At 39.1% G+C, this 23,379-nt stretch overlaps 1 protein-coding gene across 2 annotated transcripts; it reads left to right on the forward strand.

Moving 5' to 3' along the window:
* Positions 1 to 371: 371 nt before the first annotated feature.
* On the forward strand, positions 372 to 23,379 carry LOC113191207 (glutathione S-transferase A3-like). Of its 2 annotated transcripts, none has more exons than XM_077801795.1 (7): positions 372 to 464; positions 14,630 to 14,736; positions 17,527 to 17,578; positions 18,136 to 18,268; positions 20,142 to 20,283; positions 21,798 to 21,929; positions 22,929 to 23,379. In XM_077801795.1, exons 2-7 carry the CDS (start codon positions 14,650 to 14,652, stop codon positions 23,046 to 23,048), a joined length of 666 nt encoding a protein of 221 aa, XP_077657921.1. In that variant the 5' UTR covers positions 372 to 464; positions 14,630 to 14,649; the 3' UTR covers positions 23,049 to 23,379. The 2 variants fall into 2 exon arrangements, with proteins under 2 accessions (XP_077657921.1, XP_077657922.1); XM_077801796.1 differs by having other exon boundaries at positions 20,214 to 20,283.

The following is a 23,379-nucleotide window of genomic DNA, read 5'->3' on the forward strand; positions in this document are numbered from 1 at the left end:
TGGTGCCTGTCATTGGTTTCAAAATAATCCCATGTTAGTGGGAGAGAAGTGGGAAAGAATGCACCAGTTTCTTGTGGCTCCTATCACAGATTACTACAAACTGCATTATTTGATACAAAATTGGGGATCTTTTGACACCCCCAAATTAATCTACATGTGCTTTCAATTGAAAAAGCAAAGTAAAACCAAATAAAATTAACTGGAATTTTTTTTAAAAGAAAATAAAATGAAATAGCAAATCAAGTATGGATTCTCCCAGGGAAACTAATTTTCAGGTTGCTTAGAAAACATTTCAATTAAAAAAAAAATCCTATGACAGCTATCTTGCCACACTTGTTTGTCTGTCTCTCTATTTCTGGCAGCCTGCTGCCTTTCTTGTCCTTTAAAGAGGAAACACCAGAAAAGTTGCTAGGTATTCTTTAAATCCCTGTTCTCAGAAGGGTCCTTTGACTCAAGAAAGAAAGGTAAGAATCTTGTTTTGTTTCTGGCTTTTTCAACTAAGCTAATACTACATGCTCAAAAACAAAACGAGGAGGAAACTAAAATATGCTTCTAAAAGTTCTCTTGACATTCCTTTCACTATTTAAAATTGGAGCAAATTAATTCTTAAAAGACCTTTTTTAACCTTAATTTGTTTCATTTTTCTGCCCCAACTTATATATTTTAAATTATAGGACCTAGATATGACTATGAGCTTCACAGACAAAAACTATAAAATCTGTTTCTGTTCATGCATTTGTGTCTATATATGTTTATTTTATAAATGTGTGACTTTTTTCTATTACTGATTTATAAATGCTGTATCTTAATTAATTTAAGCAAATCAACTCAGCACTTATAATAAACAAAAATTATCCTCTTAAAATTCATATAGAGTAATTAATTCTGATCACTTTTGTTCATATGAGTTAATGAATCTTTGGTAAATAAAGCCAGTTTTGAAATACTTAGTAAAATAAAATAAAAATATGTTCACATTTGTCAGTATTTAAATATAATGGACATTTTTGCTTTGGTCTGCCAGTCAAACAGGTTATATTGCCTCTACTAGATGTAAGGCCATAAAACAGTTGCTACTTTGATATTTCTGATGCTTGTCTTGTCAGTGAGTTAAAGCTGTAAGGGCCAGCTGTTGGGCCTCCTAAAGCCCTGCACATATCTTATTTTGAACTATGTCTTCAGTTTTAAGCCTCTGGATTCTAAGGTCTAGTAGGCAGGTGGCCATGGTAAAATCTAGGGACATGTGTGTGTGTCTGAAACTCCTGGACCTCCAGCTACAAGGCAAAGCTAAACAAATAGGGCTTATTCTCCCTGGCTGGATTCTGCCTGCTGGCCATTATGTAAGGGGTCAGAGCCCACAGGCATTCACAGATGCTTGTCTTCTGTTCTAGGTTCTACACCCAGTGTGTAAATCAAAGGCCCCAGACCAGATGGGCCCTGTTTCATAGCTGCCCTGAGAGCCATATAGGTGCTTGGGACACCACCTAACTAGGGAGAAGGAGGGATTGGGAAGGATAATGTTGTCTGATGTCTCAGAGGCCTTGGTTAAGACAAGGTTAGCTAAAGCCAGGCATGGTGGTGCATGCCTATAATCACCTGGGGAGGCTGAGGCAGGAGGATTCAAGGCCAGTGTCAGCAACTTAGGGGGCCCTAAGCAACTGAGTGAGACCCTGTCTCAAAATAAAAAGGGCTGTGGTTATGGTTCAGTGGTTAAGTACCCTTGGGTTCACTTCCCTGTACAAAAAAAAAAAAAAAAAAATTAAGAGACAAGGCTGGATTGGGGTTGTGGCTCAGTGGTAGAGCACTTGTTTAGCACTGGGTTCTACTCTCAGTACCACATACAAAAAAATTAAGTTGAATTAAATTTTAAAAGGGCATTGACAAGTAAACAATATTAAAAAAAATAGACAAGGCTGGCCGAGTCAAGGTTAGCTTAGTTTTTGCTTTAAATAAATAAATAAATAAAACAGCAGCTAAGAACTGAAACAATAACTAGTCTTGTTCCTTACAAATGATTCGGACATAATTATTAAAATTAAGTAAATTAAATATGATATCAAAGTAATGAAATAAAAATATAAAAACCAACTATTTCACAATAATAGTTATATAATATATATCTACTAAAATAATTTAAAAAATCTTTTATTAACTTAGTCTTAAAGTTATACTATTTGACAGATATTTATAAAATGACTAAGTCATTTCTAAGAAAATTAAAATACAAAAACATTAATTATTAATTATAAAACTTGGTTCATATATTTTGACATCTTGTTTCTACATGGTAAAGGAATGTTAAATATATAAGTCTATTAATAATCATAAGAAATTGAGAAAACATATCTTTCTAGAAGTTATAAAATGGTAAATGCTGATACAGGACAACTCTCAGTGCTTCTTAGTTTTCACTAAAAATTAAGGTTGATAAAAATTTAAAAGTCTAAAAAACATACACAATTCTCTATGCAAAGAATACAAAAAATAAGTTGTTTGATAAACAATTATGAAAAGACAAAATATTTGCTTTTATTGAAAAGACAAAGTTTCTCCAAATTCAGAGATTTTAAGTAAATTTAGTAAAAGATATAAAACCCAGATGGAAAGAAACTAGTAAGTAGTGGGGAAAGATGCAAAGAATGGTGTAAATATGAGGATATATTTTTGGTATAGAAACTTAAAAAGAGAAAAAGAATTTTTTGTTGTTGTATGAGAAAGAATTTTGTGATAGAGTAAAATTTTTATCTGACAGTTGAATGACTAGATTGCTCCAGAATTTAAAAAATATGTATAATATAAAACTAAAGATTTAAGCAAGTCATGAATGGTTTGTAAAGGACAAATCTTATTAAAGTTGTATGTGATCAAGTTGGATTAAAGGAAACATTTTTGGGGGACAGATGAGTACGGGGGATTGAACTCAGGGGCACTCAACCACTGAGCCACATCCCCAGGGTAAGGTCCTTGCTTAGCATCTGGATGGCCATCATAAGTTACAGCTCCCATCTTAAGAAAAAGTTTCGCTTTCCCACCCAAGTGTGTCTCTGAGAAAGGCTCACCACTCCCTTATACCAACCCCACTCTTAACCACCACCTTTAGGACCTGCCAGGCTCTAATCCCTGAGCCTGCCCCATAAAAGTCATGGAACCCAAGCCTGTATTGTCTTTCTCCATCTACGGAGAGATGACCTTTATTTGTCAGCTCTGACAAATCAACTGTCGTGTGTATGTCTGCCTGGTCTCTGTCTTTCATTTCTTGCTCTCCTGTCTCCTGGTTCCTCGATTTCCTTTCACCCAGCCCTATTTTGTATTTTATTTAGAGACAGGTTTTCACTGAGTTGCTTAGCACCTGCCATTGCTGAGGCTGGCTTTGAACTCGTGATCCTCTTTACCACAGCCTCCTGAGCCACTGGAATTACAAATGCCACCAAACCTGGCCTAAAAGAAAACTTTTAATATTTTGGTCTAAAACTTAGGCATCCATACACTATCTTGAAAACAAAATTTAGTTCGCTATGTTTAAAGCAATAGGGTATTCTTGACATAGTGATCTATTCTTAGTAAAAACTTGCTAGAGGTTTAATGTTTAATTCTAAAATCTGCTTTTTAAAAAATTTTAACCATTTTTCGAACTTTGGCTTTTCCTGTTTTACAATATACATTTAAGCATGACTCACTCAACTCTTCAGTTGGCTCCCGGAAGCATATTATTTTTCCCCAGTTCTGACTTCTGCTGTTAGGGTCTGAAATTAAAAATGTTTAATTCTGACAGCCTAAAATAACTTTATTCTTTGCTTTTATTTTTTTCTTGGTGCATCCAGATTGTTCTATGTGATCAGACCATTTTGTGTGCTTTTCACTGTTTCTAAGAGTCACAAGTTTCTCTGCTCCAGAGACTAATTTGACTCCCAAGTGATCTAAATTGCTTCCCGGCAGGAGAATCAATCTCAATACAAACTTTTCTTTACCTTTTGATAATTAACCTAAAAGCACAGATTTTGTGTTTGTCAATATTTTTTTGTGATTTTTTTCGATGTGTTTATTAAGTTTTGATTACTTAAAAAAAACTGAGCCTTCAAAGAATTAAGATTTTTTTATCTACTTGTTTGAAAGTCTTGATCACTTTACAGATGGTTAAATCTGGTTTACAAATCATAGTGACTAAATAAATAGCTATTATTTCACAGTGACCTATGATTTCATTTTTATCAAGTGTTTTAAACCTTTAGTATACGACAAACTTCCCCAAATCAAATTCTAAAATTAAGTCTTTTGGGTCTCAAAAGAACTTTAAACATTCCAGAGACTCTTGGAAGGCTGAGAAAACATAAATAAGTTTTTTTGATTTGTTACATTACATGGAAAAATGGATGTTAAAAATGGTGTTTAACTTTCATTTGTTATGGGCCAAGCTATATGGGCAATGACCAAACAGACTCCATTTTGCCCTAAAACTTCACGTCATGTAAGAAATGCTTCTCCCAGGGAAAGTCTCACCTCTGTACCCATCACAGTTGCTTAGCATAGCATGTTTGGCAACACAAAATGGCAGTTCTTATACATTGTAAAAGTGTTCTCTTTTTGGTCCCAATTTTCTTGGACAATGTATCCTGTCAGAGATTGATTGTCTAGATGTTAGAAACCATTCTTTAATTTGTACACAAATAGGGAGATTTTGGCCCACTCTCTTTTATGTGTATGATTTCAGATCTCATGACATTTGTTTATGGTTTTGAATCATAGCAACAGCCACTTTTTAATGTGGTTTAATGTGGTTTTGGACTATAAAAGGTATACTCACACCCCAGGAGTGGGTGGAAGGGTGTAGACTTGCAGGCTACCCCTTGGCCCACCAGCTGGTGGATCCAGACAGCCAACTGGTGAATAAAATTTCTGTCTCCTGCTTTAAGATCGACTCAGTGATTTATTACAATCACGCCTTAATACTTTAAGTAATATTTGTATAACAGCATTATTAATATGTTTATTAATATTGATTTATAGGTTTTCTTATTGGATAAAAGCCTTTCCTTATAGATGAGCTACTGCTATGGAAGTTAGTAAACTGCATCTAAAATGATAATCATTCCAAATTGGGAGATTATGCAGTCTTATAAAAGTCCTTATTTTGATGGAAAATCAAACAAATATCTGTAGAATCCGACAAATTCTAGAGCGTTTATGTTATAGAAACCCAACTGGTAAAATGTATACACTCTTACGCTACCATAGCCCAGAGCTCTTCCCATAATTGTGTCCAATTTAAGGCCTATTTCCATAGGAGAAACCATCTTTCTCCATTTAAAATCATGACAAAACCCTATGTACTTTGTCCTGTAGCCCTGCACTCTTAAATCACACATGGGGGAATTCATGCATATTGTCAAGAGCTCATCAAGGTTGTCAATAAAAATCCATTTGGGCTGGTGATGGAGCTCAGTTAAAGCATGTGCTTAGCATGCTCATGTCCCTGGGTTCCATCCTCAGTGCTAATCACTCATCATTAGTCTTCAGTAAAACAATCTTTGCACAGTGTGCTCCAGGAAGACAAAGATCCCCTTCCCCATAGTTTATAGCTCACTGCAACCAAATGAAAAGGGACCATATCAAGATGGTCTAAACCACAAGACATGCCTCTGGGGAGCTGACTCTCCTGCTGAGCAAGAAAAATGTCTTTGTTGCTCTGACACAGCCCTACTTTTCCTAAAGGACATTTTCCCTCTGCTCACATTCTGAAATCACCAAATCTTTTCTCCCTTGTGAGGCAAGATTCCTGGGAATGAGCCTTCCCAGCTCAGTGGGATTTCCTCTGCACAGCAAGAAACACTAACTACAGAGATAACCTGTATGGTCTTTGGTGAAGATTTTTTGTGACAAAGGGAAAATGATAACACAGAAATCTAAATGTCTTTAGAACAGTCAAAAGAGAGGAAAAATCCTTTTCTAAGCCTTAGTGATTTTACTTGTATGGTACAACAATACTTCACAAAGTTTGAGAAATACTAAATGTGTCATTTTGTAGTGGCAAACCCTCTTTCACAGAAAATCTTAATTAAGCTTCTCCACAGACCCTCACCATAATTGTTATTAGACTCTCAGCAAATCTTCTGCGAAAGAATTTTCAGCGGGGGTTGGTATGTTTGCAAAAGCAGATTACAAGAAAAAGTCTAACTTAAGGTCACAGAGGTGTTTGCATTTCAAAGGAGGGTAGTAGTTAAATCCTGGAAGCCACCTGGCAGGAAAAAGGGGAGGAAGGACTCTCCCTCTCCCAGGCACTGATTTTTCCAGAAAGTGTCCTTGGTATTATTTGGTAATTTGGCCTGAGTTGGGAGCCCAAAAGTATAGGGGGGGGAAAAAACAAAACAAAAAAACCCTACTGTTATGTGGACCTCTGCAGATTGTGAGCCTCTGAGCCCCTCCACCTACACACTGGATATAGAGTTCTAAAACTCTGAACTCTGGGTTTAGGAGGATTCATTGATCATGGTGAAAATGTTTTTCCCTTCTGGACCTGGGTGCAGCCAATAAACCTGCTTCCTGCTAATTCCTCCGTGTCTAGCCTTGTCATTCCTACAACAATTTTGCTCTTGACATGGATACCCCAGTGGATTTACAAAATACATGAGCACAGAATTTGTGCCAATCTCACCAATCCTACCTGGATGATGCAAAGCTGGGGCACTGACATCCTTTTTATTACGACAATCTCAGTCCTGCTTAACCTTAATTGGTATCTAAACTGCCACTATGTTCCCTTGTGCAAATCTATTCTGCACCAGAAAAAAATGGTGTTTGCAATTCACAGTGGAGGTTTCAAATCTGTCTAAATCCTTGCATTCTGTTCATGAAAACTGTGCAGTCAGATTCCTCAAAAACCTAGTCCTCGAAAACCCAATCCTCTGGCTGGGGTTGTGGCTCAGCGGTAGAGGGCTTACTTTGCACATGTGAGGCACTAGGTTCTTTCCTCAGTACCAAAGAAATAAATAAAGATATTGTGTCCATATACAACGAAAAAAAGAATTTAAAAAAAATCTTAGTGACAGGCAGAGAGAGTAAAACCTGTCCGAAGTGTTTTGGTTTAATTTTCTTTGCCAACCCTGAAAAGCAACATATTAACCAACAGTTTTCTGATAAGATGACTTGGCACTTTCCTTCTAGTCCAGTAGAGAAACTTGTGGCCCCTAAACACTATGCAGGTGACTTTTCCTTAATTATAGACTTCACTCTTTACTGGGAAGGAGTTATTCCAATGAATAAGTAGTTCCTAAACACAATAGGGACTCTTTTCTGTTGTGGTGTTGTGGAGCTAAGAGGGAGCCACCCTTAATAGGTAAGTACTGATCTAATCAAATGTCCTACGTTTCTTCACATGCTCATCTTTAGATACCAAGAAAAATACATTAAAATATCTGTAGCCACAAGCAAAAGTCTGTCTTGTGTTCACATTAAGTCTTCTTTTTGTGCTTAGGTGACAGTTCAAGAATTATTGATTCAGTTTCTGTTGGATACAACTTTACAGAAATGTTGACAAGAAGAATTTAGAAAACTAAGGCAGGAGAGTTTCATGGTATGAGAAAAAAAAATGTCAGGAGAAAAGAGAGACGACTACAGTGTAGACCAACTGAGACTATGACCAGTGACGAGGGATGTAGGAGCTTATGCTAGAGTTGTTTTTTCTATAAAAGTCATCAACACACAACTGTGAATTGTGTTACTGTAATGCAACTTAACCTGTGAAGATCAAAATTAAGGTTTATTGTGATACAGAAAATGTAATCTGAATAACAGAGGAACTAGACTCTATTTCAGTCTTTGCTACTAATTAACCAGATGGCAAGTCTTAGCTCTCTGGGGTTCACCATCTCACGGCAAAACAGGAGAATGACAAAGGTAAGTTTTCTCAACCTTAACAAGACTACTCATTTGACCTTTGTGTGGGGGGCTGTCCAGCTCATTGTAGGATATTCAGAGGCGTCCTGGCCTTGCCCCACCTGATGCTGTAGCATTTCCAATGCTTCCAGTCGGTAGGCTTTGATGTAAAGAAACCTCTCCAAACATTGCCCGCCATCCTCAGCGCTGGCGAAGCAGTGCCACTCTGGTTGAGGATCACTGAGAGACATGATTTGCCAGGCAATAACTCAGAAGTCTATGTGCAAATACTCGTCAATCACTGGAGCGTGTAACTAGTTCTTAAAAGCACAGGAACACTTACCTGAATGCACGAGTTATTAGAATTGGAATTTAAAAGCCAGCAATGCACTGCACGAATGTTAATATTGGGAAGAAGGAAAGTTTCTATAAAGGAGAGGCTAAGTTTCAGGGAGAGTGTCTGAAAATCCAGGTGTCAGAGAAGCCAGGGTCTACCAGAATCATAGGACATAGTGCAGCACCTCTGGGAGAAGATACTGAAATGACAATGAAGAAAAGCCTGTTGCAAGAGGCTGCAGAGCGGGTTTGGAGAAGGATGAGCTGTGATCCTGGTTTACAGAGTAGGAAACAGACACCTGGGGGGCAAAATCAATTCAGTCTGGAGATAGAGAGGCTACCCTAGTAACCAAAAGCTCATTTTGGTAAAAGGGCAGGGTCCTCAGTTCTCTGAGGCTGGCAGGATTCTCCCCTTGTGCTGACTTACCTGGTGAGCAGAATCATGGTTTTGATTCTGGAATTGGAAATCAGAATCAGGTCCTTGTTCCTATCTCTATATATCTGTGTGTGTGTGCGTGTGTGTGTGTGTGTGTGTATGTGTGTGTGTGTGTGTGTGTGTGTGAGAGAGAGAGAGAGAGAGAGAGAGAGAGAGAGAGACATTCCTCTGGAGAGGAGCTGGGGACCCAGAGCTGGTGCCCTTGGGAATGGGGTGTCTTGCATTTTTATAGACGTCATGTTTTCTTTCCTTCTCCACCTCCTCTTCCCATCATGCTCATGCCACCAAAAGGCAGGAACAAAGCTGCCCAGAGGGGCAATTCCTTGTGTTGGAGAGTGTGATCCTTCCCTCCCCTGGAGATGTTAGCAACTGGTTGATGGAAGTGCTCTCTACCCATTTCCTTTTCTTTGATAATCTGGTTACCTGTCCTTTGCCTTGGTCTCAGATCTTGGGTTGGAATTCCCAGAGACCCATAAAGTGAATTCACTTCCAGAGTCTTTCTGATCTGCCAGGTGTCTATAATGCTGTGTTCTTGACTAGATTTAAACCCCTTCGGGGAAGAGGCCAAGTCAAACTGGTACCTTGCTCCCTGTAGCCATCATTCTTGCTTGGTACTTGGAAACTGCTACAGAGTTCTACGGACAAAACAGATACAGATAGATGGATAGTACATGATGGGTGGATGGTCAGTTAGTAGGATGGATGGAAAGAGAAAGGATTCATGGGCTACCCAATGTGTTCAGGTGCACACTCATCTCCCAGGAGCTGGAGAAACAGTGAGAATCCATGTACTGAGTGCCTATTATGAGTGTATGCACATTATTTCAATGCAATTTCTGAAAAGTTCTCAAACTTAGCTGGAACTCTATGTATTTTCAGAAAAGAAAATTGGGAGTCAGAAATTAAACAATGGGGCTGGGGATGTGGCTCAAGCAGTAGCACGCTTGCAGGGCATGTGTGTGGCCCAGGTTCAATCCTCAGCACCACATACAAACAAAGATGTTGTGTCTGCCGAAAAATAAAAAATAAATATTAAAAAATTCTCTCTCTCTCTCTCTCTCTCTCTAAAAAAAAAAAAAAAAAGAAAAGGAAAAAGAAATTAAACAATGTACTGAGTTCACCTACCCCAAGAGGAAAGTAGTGATTTCTCTGTAAGTCAGCCTTCTATATGGTAGGGGGTGGAAACCAGCTCAGAGACATACCTCTTTTAACCTACTACTGGAATTGTTGTAGATTATAGTCCTTTCAAAACAAGCCCATATTCTTGTTTTTAATATATATATATTTTTAGTTATACATAGGCACAATATCTTTATTTTGTTTATTTACTTTCATGTGGTGCTGAGGATCAAACCCAGGGTCTCACACGCGGGAGCTGAGTGCTCTGCTTCGGAGCCACAACCCCAGCCCCCAAGCCCATATTCTTAATGAAGCAAATATCCTTATTCTAGTTTTCAATTCACTCATTTTGGGGGTTGTCAAGGAAAAAGCAAGAGACAATTTTATCATTTTGTTGTTGTTGTTTTTGTTTCTCATCAAGCCCCTGAAAAGCTGCTCATGAATTCTATGTCTCCTAGCTCCCTCTGCTTCTCATCTTCAGGTGGCTATAGGACTCTGGTTGGGAAAATACGGAAATTTCCTCAGAGAGAAGCATAGAAGGAGGGGAGGGTTCCAAGCTGGAGTGCAGAAGGCCTGACCTGGAACCAGAGGAGTTCAAATAACCCACACTGAAGTGTGTGAGCAGGAGGTGGCCATCCCTCCTCACCTTTAGTGTGTCCTCTGCAGTAGGACACCAGGAGCTGTCCCCAGGTGGTTGTGGTAATAGGGGATAGAAGATGCCCAGATCCTACCAGAGAGAATGCACTGTGTTCTCAGCTCTTGTGTTTTTCACATCAGAGGGTTTCAAGCAAGACCTAAGACTTAGTGAAAGTATAGCTAAGTTTATTAGAAGAGAAACAAGGGGAAAGAAGCACCCTCAAGGGAGGGAGAGGAGAAAGCAAAAGCATACTTGTTTGTGTCCCAGCTTCTATTGGAGTGGGAGAGAGGTTTTAGAAGATACCACAGAGGTATTGCCTCTGGCCTCTGGATTGACACACTACATTAGCTAACAACCTAAGAGCAACTCTTGGTTATCTTGGCCTCACTGACAGGTCTTAATTAAGTCTAGCTTGACAAGATTTAAGGTCAGGGGGCTCCAGTCTTAATCATCCTGCTTTTCTCGGCCTGGAAATCTCTGATGTGTGTTGTTTGTGTAGGGTCTTGTTGAAGATGTCTTAGCAGTTGACCCCTCTGAGCAAACATATGCTTGCTTTTTGTGTTTTTTTGGCCCTTGAATTCATCTATTTTCCTCCATTTTAGGAGGAATAGGTTATAGAGCTGAGACCAGGCAAGGGTCCTGAAATAGCCATCCTGTCAGACATTGCTGCTCCAATGAGGCAGAACTGTGATGAACCATTTCATACTGTATTGAGTGTTTCTTAAACTCCTGACCCACTGCTCATATCTATCTCTTGCCTAACAGTCATGGAGGGGACACTCACAACTAGATATTGACTATGAGTGAGGAACTCATATGGGACCCCAGCAAAGCATCCAGTCTCTTGGTCCCACTTTGTCCACCCAGCAAAACTTCATGGGGACTTCTGTCCCAGTCTTGGCCTGGCCTTTGGAAGCCTCACATTCAGAAGTTGGAGAAAGTCACTTAGAAGAAAGAGCATCATGATAGAGCCTTATGTAAGGTAAAACTCATCACCCTGTGTAACAGGATTCAGTCAACAGCTGAGGGAGCCCAGTGTGAGGATGAGGATCATGCGGCCCTGAGAACTCAGCTCCTGAGCAGCTCAACACGCCTGGCACAAGTGTGAGCCTCACTCTCCCTTTCCTTGTGCTGAACACGCCTCCTCCACTTCCTTCATACACACAAGGGACTTCCTAACAGACTGAGAGTTAATTCAGTATTTCTAAAGGATTTTATACTTCATAAAATTTAGATTTTTGTGTGCCATAATTTAAAATGTGAATATTTTAAACACTTTGATACTTAAAATTCAATCATACACAATTTTTCAGAAGTACTTCTAATGGTAAAGACAAGTATATTTTTGTGTTAAACTCAATGACAAAACTTTGCAATAAGACAGAATGTTTTTTAATAGAATATCAGGTTAAATGTAACCGTCTTCCCTTGAAGTCCTCTCATTAGGACTCTAGCTTTCAGTGAGTCTCCTGTGATTGTATTCACACTCATGACAGTAAAGTCACCTCAGTTCCAGGAGCCACTTATTTTCATTCTCTGATTCTTTGCTGTACTCCACCCCCTGAGCAGCCTGAGACACATCCAGGGCCATCAAAGCTCCTTCACTGGACGCCATCAGTGTGACTAGTACCACCTACAATGGCCATCTGAGCACACACATATGCACACTCCTATGCACACTCCATATACATAACTGAAGTGAAACCCTCTCCAAACATTACTTACCCTTTCTGCACCCTGATATTTGCTATTCCTTTCTACTTCATTTACAAAATTAATGGATCTCACAATCCACAGAAGGATTGATTTGCATATTTTGAAAATCAATAACAGAAATTCAAGTCTAGACTTTGATTTTGAACAGAGGAGAGTTGAACTCTGGTCCATCACTGCATATGGGCAAGTTCTTCTAGAAATCACATAATCCCCAACTGTAAAATGATCACATTCTATGAAGTCCCCTGAGGATTAGTTTCTTTTAGGTTAAACTTGTGATAAATTTGTGGCATTCTGAGGGCGTGGCTAGCATTGAACCATCAAGTGAATGTAGCACCATCCCTTTGCTAGATCACACAAAAAGCTGTAGAGTGTGGCTGTTCCAAAAAGAAAGGAATCAGCAACCTCTGCCTCTGGGAGGAACTGGGACCTTGTGAGCTACAAGTGAACAAATCCTGAGCCCTCATTTCTACTTCTGATGCAAGGCAGCCTAACAGCCAAAGGACTGAACAGTGACTTTGCTTCTCTTGGTCCTTGCTGTTGGTGGCATCCTGATTTCAGAGCCTTCACAAATCCTCAAGGCCTTCACCTGTGTGGTTCTAGACCCTCCTTGTTCTTGTTTCATGTCCCCTGGTGACTTTGGTGTGACTGGACATTGCATTTCACTTCCATGAGGCTCAGTTTCATTAACTGAAGAGTGCAGACTAAAGACAACTGATGTCAAAGCTGTGTGAATATTAAAAACATGATGTGTCAAATGAGGTTTGTATTGGGGTGGGCTCTGGCAGTTTTCAATAAATTCTGGTTCTCTAGTTCTTTCTCTTCCCACTAACATCCTCTACCATCCATGGTGACCAATGAGCCTGCCAAGAATAGTCACATTTAACCAATGGGGACATGAGACTGGTTTGGTGCAATCTGAGAGTGGCTACTGATGGGTAACCCATTGGACCTAGGAGTATATTTCAAGAACTTCTCCTACCCTGTCACAAAGAAGACAGGTTCTTCTTTTGTGGTGTTCTATCATACAACTGAAAATACGTTTTTTGGTATGATGGTCTGGAAACCTTCAATCCCTGTTCACTGCTTCTTCTGGAAAAGTCCAGTGGCTCAAGGAAAATTGCTGTGGAAAAGAAAAAAGATTTATTGAAAATGTAGCAAATCAAAGGCTACTTCCAACAAAGACCATGTTGCATAGGGTTCCAAGTGCAGGACTTGTTCTGGGAGTTGTAGGTAGTACATCACAGAAGCAGGTGCCAGTGTACTTACTAATTTGGGTGACCTGCTTCTCTCAAGCACAGGTTGCTATTAGCATAGGTCACAGGATAATCAGGGTTCTGTTAATCTAAATAAAATTTGCTGATTAAAAAGTCTTATCTTTTTAGTTACTTTTCTCAAGAATAACTCATTCTACCATTTGACCCAGCTAGTCCCCTTCTCGGTCTATTCCCTAAAGACCTAATAAGAGCATGCTACAGGGACACTGCTACATCGATGTTCATAGCAGCACAATTCACGATAGCAAGATTGTAGAACCAACCTAGATGCCCTTCAATAGATGAATGGATAAAAAATGTGGCATTTATACACTATGGAGTATTACTCTGCATTAAAAAATGACAAAATCATAGAATTTGGAGGGAAATGGATGGCATTAGAGCAGATTATGCTAAGTGAAGCTAGCCAATACTTAAAAAACAAATGCCAAATGACTCCTTTGATATAAGGGGAGTAACCAAGGACAGGGTAGGGACGAAGAGCTTGAGAAGAAGATTAACATTAAACAGGGATGAGAGGTGGGAGGGAAAGGGAGTGAGAAGGGAAATCGTATGGAAATGGAAGGTGATCCTCAGGGTTATACAAAATTACATATAAGAGGAAAGGAGGGGTAAGATAAGATAATACAAGTGGAAGAAATGATTTACAGTAGAGGGGGTAGAGAGAGAATAGGGGAGGGGAGGGGAGGGGAGGGGAGGGGAGGGGAGGGGAGGGGAGGGGGGATAGTAGAGAATAGGATAGACAGCAGAATACATCAGACACTAGAATGGCAATATGTAAATCAATGGAAGGGTAACTGATGTGATACAGCAATCTTTATACGGGGTAAAATTGGGAGTTCATAAGCCACTCGAATCAAACTGTGAAATATGATATATTAAGAACTATGTAATGTTTTGAACGACCAACAATAAAAAAAAAGAATAACTCATTCTGCAGTTATTAAGATACACAACAAGGCTACTTATCCCCTAAGAACAAGGGAGATGGAGAAAAGCATCTTTCCCCTGGAGAATAGGGGTGATAACATTCTCTGGGGAACAGTTTTTAAATCCCTTAGGTGGCCTCAGTTAAAGGTGTCATCTACTAGGAAAGCTAACATGAGACTACTAATGTATTGCCCAACTTTGTGAATCAAAAATCAGTGATTTTTTTAAAGTCAACTAAGAGCAAGTGAAGCTAGAGGGTTCGTTTAGATTTTGCCATAGTGACAGTTTCATTTGCTCACACACATTTAGGAAAACCCCACACTGCCATCATGGCAGGGAAACCCATTCTTCACTACTTTGATGGACGGGCCAGAATGGAGTCCATCCGATGGCTCTTGGCCGCAGCTGGTGTCGAGGTAAGTTCTGAGTTAGATCATTTTAAATTGGATCTAATATTCACTGTTATTAGATACTTTTCTTACATAAGCTAGGTGATGTTTCTTACTGGATACAATGTCAAGAATTGTACCCTAAACAACACTCTCAATTATTAAGAGATTCACAGACTTTACTAAATAAATTGTCAGTATTCTCATCAAAGAAGATAAACATTAATGTAAAAAATATACCATGATTTGTGGACCTTATTTGGATTTGATTAAACACTATAGAAATAATTCATAAAATTTATAAAAATTAGAAACATGATTATTGATTGAATATTGATGATAATAAATTTTTATTAATGTCTTTGGTGGGATAATATATTATAGTTATTTTTAAATATACTTCCTGTATTTTAGAGAAACTAATTGAACTATTTAAGAATAAAACACTATCATGTGTCATATACCTGAGTGGCATGATACTGTCCTGAATACTGTAGGTGATTGTAACACAATGATAAGCATTTGGTATCTAAACATAAAACAGGCACAGAAAAAAACATGGTTCAAAAGAGGAAATATGAGACACCTAAATGCAGCACTCTATCAGTCCTAGAGTTTTCAGGTCTAGCAATTGCTCCAAGTGAGTCAGTGAGTGAGTGGTGAGTGAAAGTGAAGGCCCAGGTCACTACCAATGCTATAATTTGGATGTGAAAAGTTCCCAAAGGCCCATGTTTTAAAGCAGTGTCCCTAGCCTGAGGCACCACTGGGTGTAGTGGAACTGTTTAGAGGTGGGACCTAGTGGGAGGAGTTCTGTAGCTGAGGGCTTGTTTTTGAGGGGGGTGTGGGAATGCAGCCCCTGTGTCTCTCTTGGTTTCCTGAGAGCCAAGAGGTGTGTGGTTTGCTCCCCCACGTGCTGCCTGCCATGATGTTCTGCCTTGTCACCAAGCAACAGGGCCAAATGACCAGGGACCAAAACCTCTGAAACAGTGATAACCAAAATAACCTGTTCCTCTTTAAAGTTGATTATTTTAGGTGTTTCTTAAGATAATGAAAAGCTGATTTAGCACAATGCACACTTTATAAATCTGTACACACAGGCTATACTCAATTTATTAAAATGGTTTCCTTTCTCAGTAATAAATTAACTTCTGTTTACTGTAAATTTTTTACTTTACAAACTTTTAACTTTTTAACTTTTTGACTCTTGTGTAATACTTAAAATGCAAATATATTGTATAGCTGTGTAGAATATTTTTATTCCTTGTTCTCCATTTTTTATTTTTATTTAATTTTATTTTTTTAAAACTCTTCCATTAAAAGTTAAGAAGCAAACACAAATTCAGAATTAACAATATCACTGTCTTTTCTTCCTCATCGTGTACCACTGGAAGATTTTTGGGGCAGAAACATGTATAGATCTGTCACCTGCTATGATCTCAGTGCCTTCTCCTGCTCTAGCTACTAAGGATCATTCTGATGCTTGTTATGAGGAGGCATCACCATTCAGAAATATGTGCATGGTGGATTGCCTTGTTTTGCTTTTTGTTCATTAACAAATACATAACTTTTCTTATTTATAAATATATAAATATATCATTTTCTTGGAAGCAGATAATGTACCATGAAAAATTCTCACTATTAATGAGAAAATTGTCATTTGAAATTTATGTTTTCAACTTTTAAAAAATTTATTTTTAATACAGGCAATTCTCAGTGATTGTAATTCTATATTTTTTAACCACATTAGCTGAAATGCATATAATTTTTTTAATATTTATTTTTTAGTTTTTAGATGGACACAATACCTTTATTTTATTTTTATATGGTGCTGAGGATGGAACCCAGTTTCTCATGCGTGCTAGGCGAGTGCTCTGCCAATGAGCCACACCCCCATCCCCACAATTTTTAATTTTTTTACAGTGCTAGGGATTGATCCCAGGGCAGTGTGTATGATAGGCAAGTGCTCTACCACTGAGCTACACTTGCAGCCCTTGTGTTTTCAATATTTTGAAGGATCTTATGGAGGTCTTCAAAGGCTTCTACTAAATGCTTCACTGAATTTTGTTCACTGATATATTCACTAATCAATGGGAAATTTTCAGTTCTTTTATAGTCTTATGGCACCATCTTTGTATACAAAGTCAGTGATTGACTGAAACTTTGTTATGGGGCATGACTGTGCATGAAATCCAGGATGGGACTTCTGTTAAACTATTACCAGAAAAGAAGACTGGGTGGGCACCTAGATGAGAGCCTATTGATACCAGTTGATAATTGTTCAAATTGGTGAGGGATAAAGGAGCAACAATATACTCAATTGTTTATTTTTATGAATGTCAGAAATTCCCATTAAAAAAGATCTAAATTCTACCACATAAGAAAATGAATGCAATTATACTGAAAATACACACCACAAATGAGAGGTGGGCAGGAGGAAGGAGACAGTAACAAACTGCCTATTAACCATTGGAACCTATTCATTCAGCATAATTGTGTGGGCACCTATAAAGAACCAGGTTTTGTAGTAGGTCCTGGGGATACCCAGTGAACTAGACAGAGAAGGTCCCTGCCGTTGAGCTGCCCACACATCTGTGATGGATGGGATCAAGCATTTTTCAGGGTTGTGACCCATGCATTTTTCCTGATAGATGTACTATAAATTTCCAGATAGCCTTGACCAGACTCTTCATAAATATGTCCAATCTCAACAATCTTACCCCCTTCATATCATACGTAGACAGGAATGATTCAAGCTGACAAGCATGCAAGGCGATTGAGTGAACTAATCAGGACTCATTTACCTTTTCTGCTCTCCAGTTTGAAGAGAAATTCATGAAAACTCGAGATGACTTGGAAAAGTTAAGAAAAGGTAAGAACAAATATCGTAATACGTCTTAAGAAGATTCCTAGTGGAAAACTGAAAAACCAGACAATACTCATGTATTCGTGAGGATGGCAATGCTGACAGAGGAGAGGTAGACAGTGGTTAAAATGTAAGACCTGGCAACTCTCTGGGGTCTCAAGAGTAAGACCATTATGAGTCCTTGCTAAGGAACAAACTCAGGGCCCCTTGCATGCCCTCTCCTTGCCTTCTTCACACGCTGAGTGCAATTGGCTCCTGACTAGTCACAGGCTCCCCAACTTCTTGTAAAATGTCCCTGGAGACGAGCTAGACACACAAATATTCAGGGACACACAATGTGTATGTATGGATGGGAAATCAAAACAGCTCTGAGACAAGAGGTTAAAAGTAAAGCAGCTGGATAAGTAAAAGAAGAAACAAAAACTAAAAATAAATTGGTGTCTTACTTGAAGATTTACCAAGTGATAATTTTTCCTCTTCTATCTTCAGTCATTTCCACAAATGTTTTACATTGTGGACATGGGTTACCACATTTCATTCTGTTTGTTTTCTCCTTCCACAAGATGGGAGTTTGATGTTCCAGCAGGTGCCCATGGTGGAGATCGATGGGATGAAGCTGGTGCAGACCAGAGCCATTCTCAACTACATTGCTGCCAAATACAACCTCTATGGGAAGGACATAAAGGAGAGAGCCCTGTACGGTGTATTTTCTATTCTTACATCAACAGATAACATGGGAAGAATTTAGGTTCTTCCTTGAGTGAGAAAAACCAAGGCAGGGAGATCCTGAGGAGCCCCAGGTGGACCCTGGGCATAAACACTGAGGTCAGTGTGGGAGAGTGCTGTGGAGATGCAGGAAGAGTAAGCATGGAGTGGATTCAGGGCAGTGTCATGGAGAGAGGACATGGTTCATAGAGGCTTGCAAATCCTGAGGAACTATGAATTCAGGAAGATGGTGGAATCCTGATTCCATTGCTTAGCTTTAGAGGTTAAACAACCTATGTAATAGCTTGGGACAGAGGAAGGATTTGAGTGTCTAGACTTGAAGGCCTGAGAAGGAAATATCTGAAGCACCTGATTTTCCCTTTCTGGAAAGTATAAGACTGACAGCCAGGAACCTAAGCTACCCTTTTCTTCTATAGATGGGTCAACATGATGAGGGTTGGTGGAGTCTGGTGTCAAGACATGAGGGTGACACAAAGCATTTCATGTAGACTTGAAGAAGTCCACTGATTCAGCACGGGGGTTTAGGTCTCCTCCCTCCTGGGCTGGAACTGCTTTATTGAAAATAACATCTTGAATGGATCTGTGGAAAGTTCCTCAAAAATTTTAGAGTTAGCAATACCCCAGCAATTCCAGAACTAGGGATATACCCAAGAGGAATGAAAATACATCCTGAGTGGTATTTGTCCACGAATATTCACAGCTGCATTGTCATAATACCCAAGTAGTGGAAATAAACTAAACATCCAATGGATGAATGGATGAAGAAAATTTCTTTGGTCATACAATGGAATAGTATTTGCTATCCAAAGAGATGAAGTACCAATGCATGTAGCAACATGATGGACCTTGACAACATTATATCACATTAAATAAACCAGACCCCAATCACATTTTGTATGATTTCTCTAGCATGAAGGTGAAGAACACTCGTATCTACAGGGATGGAAAGGAGATTAGTATTTTCTAGAGCTGGTAGGAGAGGTGGTATACATGTTTGTTAATCTACCCAGCATGGTTAAAATGCTCTGGAACTAGAGAATATAAATATTTGCAAAATTCTGTGAATGTACTTAAAAAATCACTGAATAGTAGACTTTAATTGGGTGACAACTATGGTGTGAAAATTTGTCAATAAAATTGATTTTTAAAAAGAATTTTGAAAAACCCACTTGAAGCAAAAGAAATGAAGCTTTCCTATGTCATGAACTTATTGTAACTATATAAAGAATTGCAGCAAGTAGAGGACTTTTCTTAGGTGGGGATCACAAGAAATGCAATCATGGCAACAGTATATGGAACGGATTAGGGAGCATGAATTATGGGAGATAATTGGGAGCACTTTATTTCTAACATTGAACATGGAATGATCCTGAGCTATATAATAGAAAGAATGAAGGAGAGGGACTTGTCTGAGAGGCTGGGCCAGGGACTCTGTCTTGAGTGTACCTAGGAGGCAAGTGCTTAGCCACTGGAATCACAGTATCTTTATTTCCAGAACAAGGCACAGCACAGAGAGCATAGCCTATATGTACTACCAAGTTCTCTAAAGACCTTAACTTATTATGGCCTAGTATGCTCCTTGGAACCGTATGTGGTCATGTATATAACAAACATTTAGACATGTATTCCCTGTAGGTTGCTCCAAGAAATAAATGTTAATCTATAAATAAAACCCAGAAGATTGTAACTGGATTTTGAAGGGTCCCTACTAGAGGAGAATTAATTTGCTCCTATCTGATGCTTTATTCTCTTGTGTTTCAAAACTATAAAATGTGGGGCAGAAAAAAATGCGGGGCAGAAGGCTTTTGACAGAGTGTTTGTGTTTTGTTTTGTTTTGTTCCAGAATTGATATGTATTCAGAAGGGATGGTAGATTTGAATGAAATGGTCCTTCTTTACCCATACCTTCCATCTAGGGACAAAGATGGAAGACTTACTCAGATCAAAGAGAAATCGAGAAACCGTTATTTTCCTGCCTTTGAGAAGGTAAATGGAATTGGTTTCACCTATAGGGCACCCTCTAAATTGAAGATTGATAGGCTGAAGCTGGGTCAGCCTAGTGTCCTTCTCAACTATATTGCCACCAAATACAACCTCTATGGGAAGGACATAAGGAAAGAACACTGTACGGTATTATTTTCTATTCTTATATCAACAGGGGAAGGATTTAGGTTATGCCTTGAGTGAGAAGAACCAGGGCAGGGAGATCATGACCAGCATCAGGCTGGGCCTGAGCACAAACACTGGTTTTCTCTTTATCTGGGTGAGGCTTGCCTGTTGATGGGACAGTCCAGTGGAAATGAGGGAAGAGTCATATAGAACAGGATGCAGTCCATGAATACAGCACAGTGACGGAGTTTAGAGGGCATCTTAGTCCCAACAGGTTATCTTAGCACTTAGGACTGCCATATGAATAATGCCATAGACGGAGGTTTATACAAAAAATATATATATTTCTCATAGTTCTGGAGACTGAGAAGCGACAGATCAAGGACATGGTGGATTGGTATCTGGAAAGCTTTGCTTCTTGGATCATGAATGGCTGACTTTGGACTGTGTCCTTCTACGGAAAATGGGTCCAAGTTCTCATTAGAAGAGCATTCCTTAAAATGTGCCATTCCTGAGAACTCTTCCAACAGGACCTAATTATGTCCCAAAGGCCCAACCTAACAGCACTGGGATCACAACAAATGAGTTTGGGGGACTCAGACATCCTTCACATAAGAGAAGCAGGAGAAAAACAGTGCCTGGGATTCCTTGAACACTGACGTTTACTTCCAGAGGGCCTTCTTGTGTACTGATTTAGTACTCTGGCTCTCGAGGCATTGTATAAAGATAGACTATGAGGAAGGCTTCCACTAGTGATACCAAGTTGAAAGTTTCAATTACTGGGAATCAACTAGAATTCTCTATGTACAGAATTCATAGTATAGAATTAGCCCTTAGGCAGTGGGAAGTTCTGAGCACACTGGAGGTAAAGCCAAAATAGTGCTTTAAATTGTAGCATAAATATGATGTTGTGTTTTGTTCTTGAACCAAGCAATTGTTCATACTTCTCTGTGTAAACTTAATTTGATTGAGTGGCTGACACAATATTTTGTTTAATTGGTAGTGCCATGGGTTTTTTTCCCTTTATTCTTCCTCATTATTACTGAGATATTTAAACAAATATCACATATTGCCCAAAAAATATTTTGTGAAAATTATAATACATTCAAAAATTGACAGAAAGTTTAAAGAATCCATAGGTGCTATCTCTGAGATAGCAGAATTTACATCGTATGATGTGCACTTTATCATGGGTCCATCTTTCCATGCTGGTCTCACCACATATTACTTTTCCCATGCATTTCAGACTAAGATGCAGATGTCAGTGCAGTTCACACCTAGATAATTTAACATGTATTTTGTACCATCATGCTGAGCCAATGTCATAAAAATATGATGATTCAAGTCATGTGTGTGGTGTGTGTTCATGACCTGACTCTTCCTATCTTCAGGTGTTAACCAGCCATGGGCAAGACTACCTGGTTGGCAACAGGCTGAGCAAGGCTGACGTTCACCTCACTGAACTTCTCTACCACACAGAAGAGCTGGACTCCACTGTTCTGGCCAACTTCCCTCTACTGAAGGTGCTCTCTCTCAAGTCCTCATAGAGGCCCACACCTCCCATCAGTGATCTAACATCTAAACACTGGGGCATGTTGTGTTCTGACTTCTAGCCATCTCCAGTCTTCACCCTCCCTTCTCTGGCCTCCAAAAAGATCTTCTAGGCCCTGGTTCTGAGGAATGAAAAGAATCTTGCTATACAAGGACATTTAAAGTGGATGTTACTCTAAGACGTATATTTGGCTTTGAATAATAGGTGAAACCAAGGGCCCAGCTTTCTCTTCACAGCCCCTATTCCACTTGAGTTCTGACCATGACTTCCTTGGGAATCCCTCCATCCCCCGTATGCCCTTGTCTTTCCATGTTGAGCAAGTCTCCTTCCATCAGTTCTCCTTCCTCCTCCTCAGGTTTGAATCCTCAAACGTTATATTTCTCTCTCAAACCTTCCTTCCTTACTCCCACCCTCAGCAACTGCCATCTTTATCTCTCAGTGTGATAATTTGTAGTGACTAGCACCTGCATTTTCTGGTCTATTTCTATCATCATTTCTAACTCAGTATTACCATATCTTCTTTTCACCTGTTTGAATGCTTCTCTGTTTCCACGTATGACAGGCAAATGTCACATTTTTTTCTTTATATCGTACAGTAGCAATGAATCTATAGGATTAAAGTGTAAGGCAGAAGACAGGATGGCTAGAACTGAATACAGTTTTAAAAAGAAGTTGGGGAGGGGCTGGGGTTGTGACTCAGAGTAGAGCATGCAAGACCCTGGGTTCGATCCTCAGGACCACATAAAAATAAATAAACAAATAAAATAAAGGTATGTGTCCAACTAAAAAATAATATTAAAAAAAAGTAGTTGGGGGAAATTGTCATTGAACTTTATTTTTTAGCTCTTATCTCTTTTTCTCATTGGTTGTGTTTCCCAGACAGCATGCTGGGAATGTCCAAGACTTCCTGATTGTGTTAATGGGTGTTGGTTTGGGCTCCACTCTCAGGCTGTGTTCTTCTGCATTGCAGGCCCTGAGAACCAGAGTCAGCAACCTGCCCACGGTGAAGAAGTTTCTGCAGCCTGGCAGCCAGAGGAAGCCCTTTGATGATAGAAAATGTGTGGAAATAGCAAGGAAGCTTTTCAGTTAAATGGAGGCAGACATGGAGACATACAATACTGGGCTTTATCCAAATGTTGATCCTGATTACTATGAGGCTGACATAGTTTCCCAAAATTTCTGTGCTAATTTAGTTAGAAAGGAGCTGTGCAGATTTCTTTGCAATGCAGTCTATTTGGTTTTGGTGAAGTTTTATAACCATGATCACCACCTGGGATCTTTTTAAATTTGATAGAATGGAGAAAGTTTCTTAGTCACTGGTCTATTTAAAAATTGTCTTATAACATCTGTCATGTACTATCTCAAAGAAAATTAGGTAGAAATTTTCATCTGATACTCTGCTTAGGCAAAAATATCTTTTT

This window comes from Urocitellus parryii, chromosome 8, assembly GCF_045843805.1.
Source record: "Urocitellus parryii isolate mUroPar1 chromosome 8, mUroPar1.hap1, whole genome shotgun sequence".
Lineage (NCBI taxonomy): Eukaryota > Metazoa > Chordata > Mammalia > Rodentia > Sciuridae > Urocitellus > Urocitellus parryii.

What these genes read in the sequence shown, in the direction of transcription:
- LOC113191207 (XM_077801795.1), top strand. Translation starts at nt 14,650, where the DNA reads ATGGCAGGGAAACCCATTCTTCACTACTTTGATGGACGGGCCAGAATG. An exon ending in GACATAAAGGAGAGAGCCCT is followed by an intron (nt 18,269 to 20,141) that starts GTACGGTGTATT and finishes GTTTTGTTCCAG; the next exon opens with AATTGATATGTATTCAGAAG. An exon ending in ATTTTCCTGCCTTTGAGAAG is followed by an intron (nt 20,284 to 21,797) that starts GTAAATGGAATT and finishes TCCTATCTTCAG; the next exon opens with GTGTTAACCAGCCATGGGCA.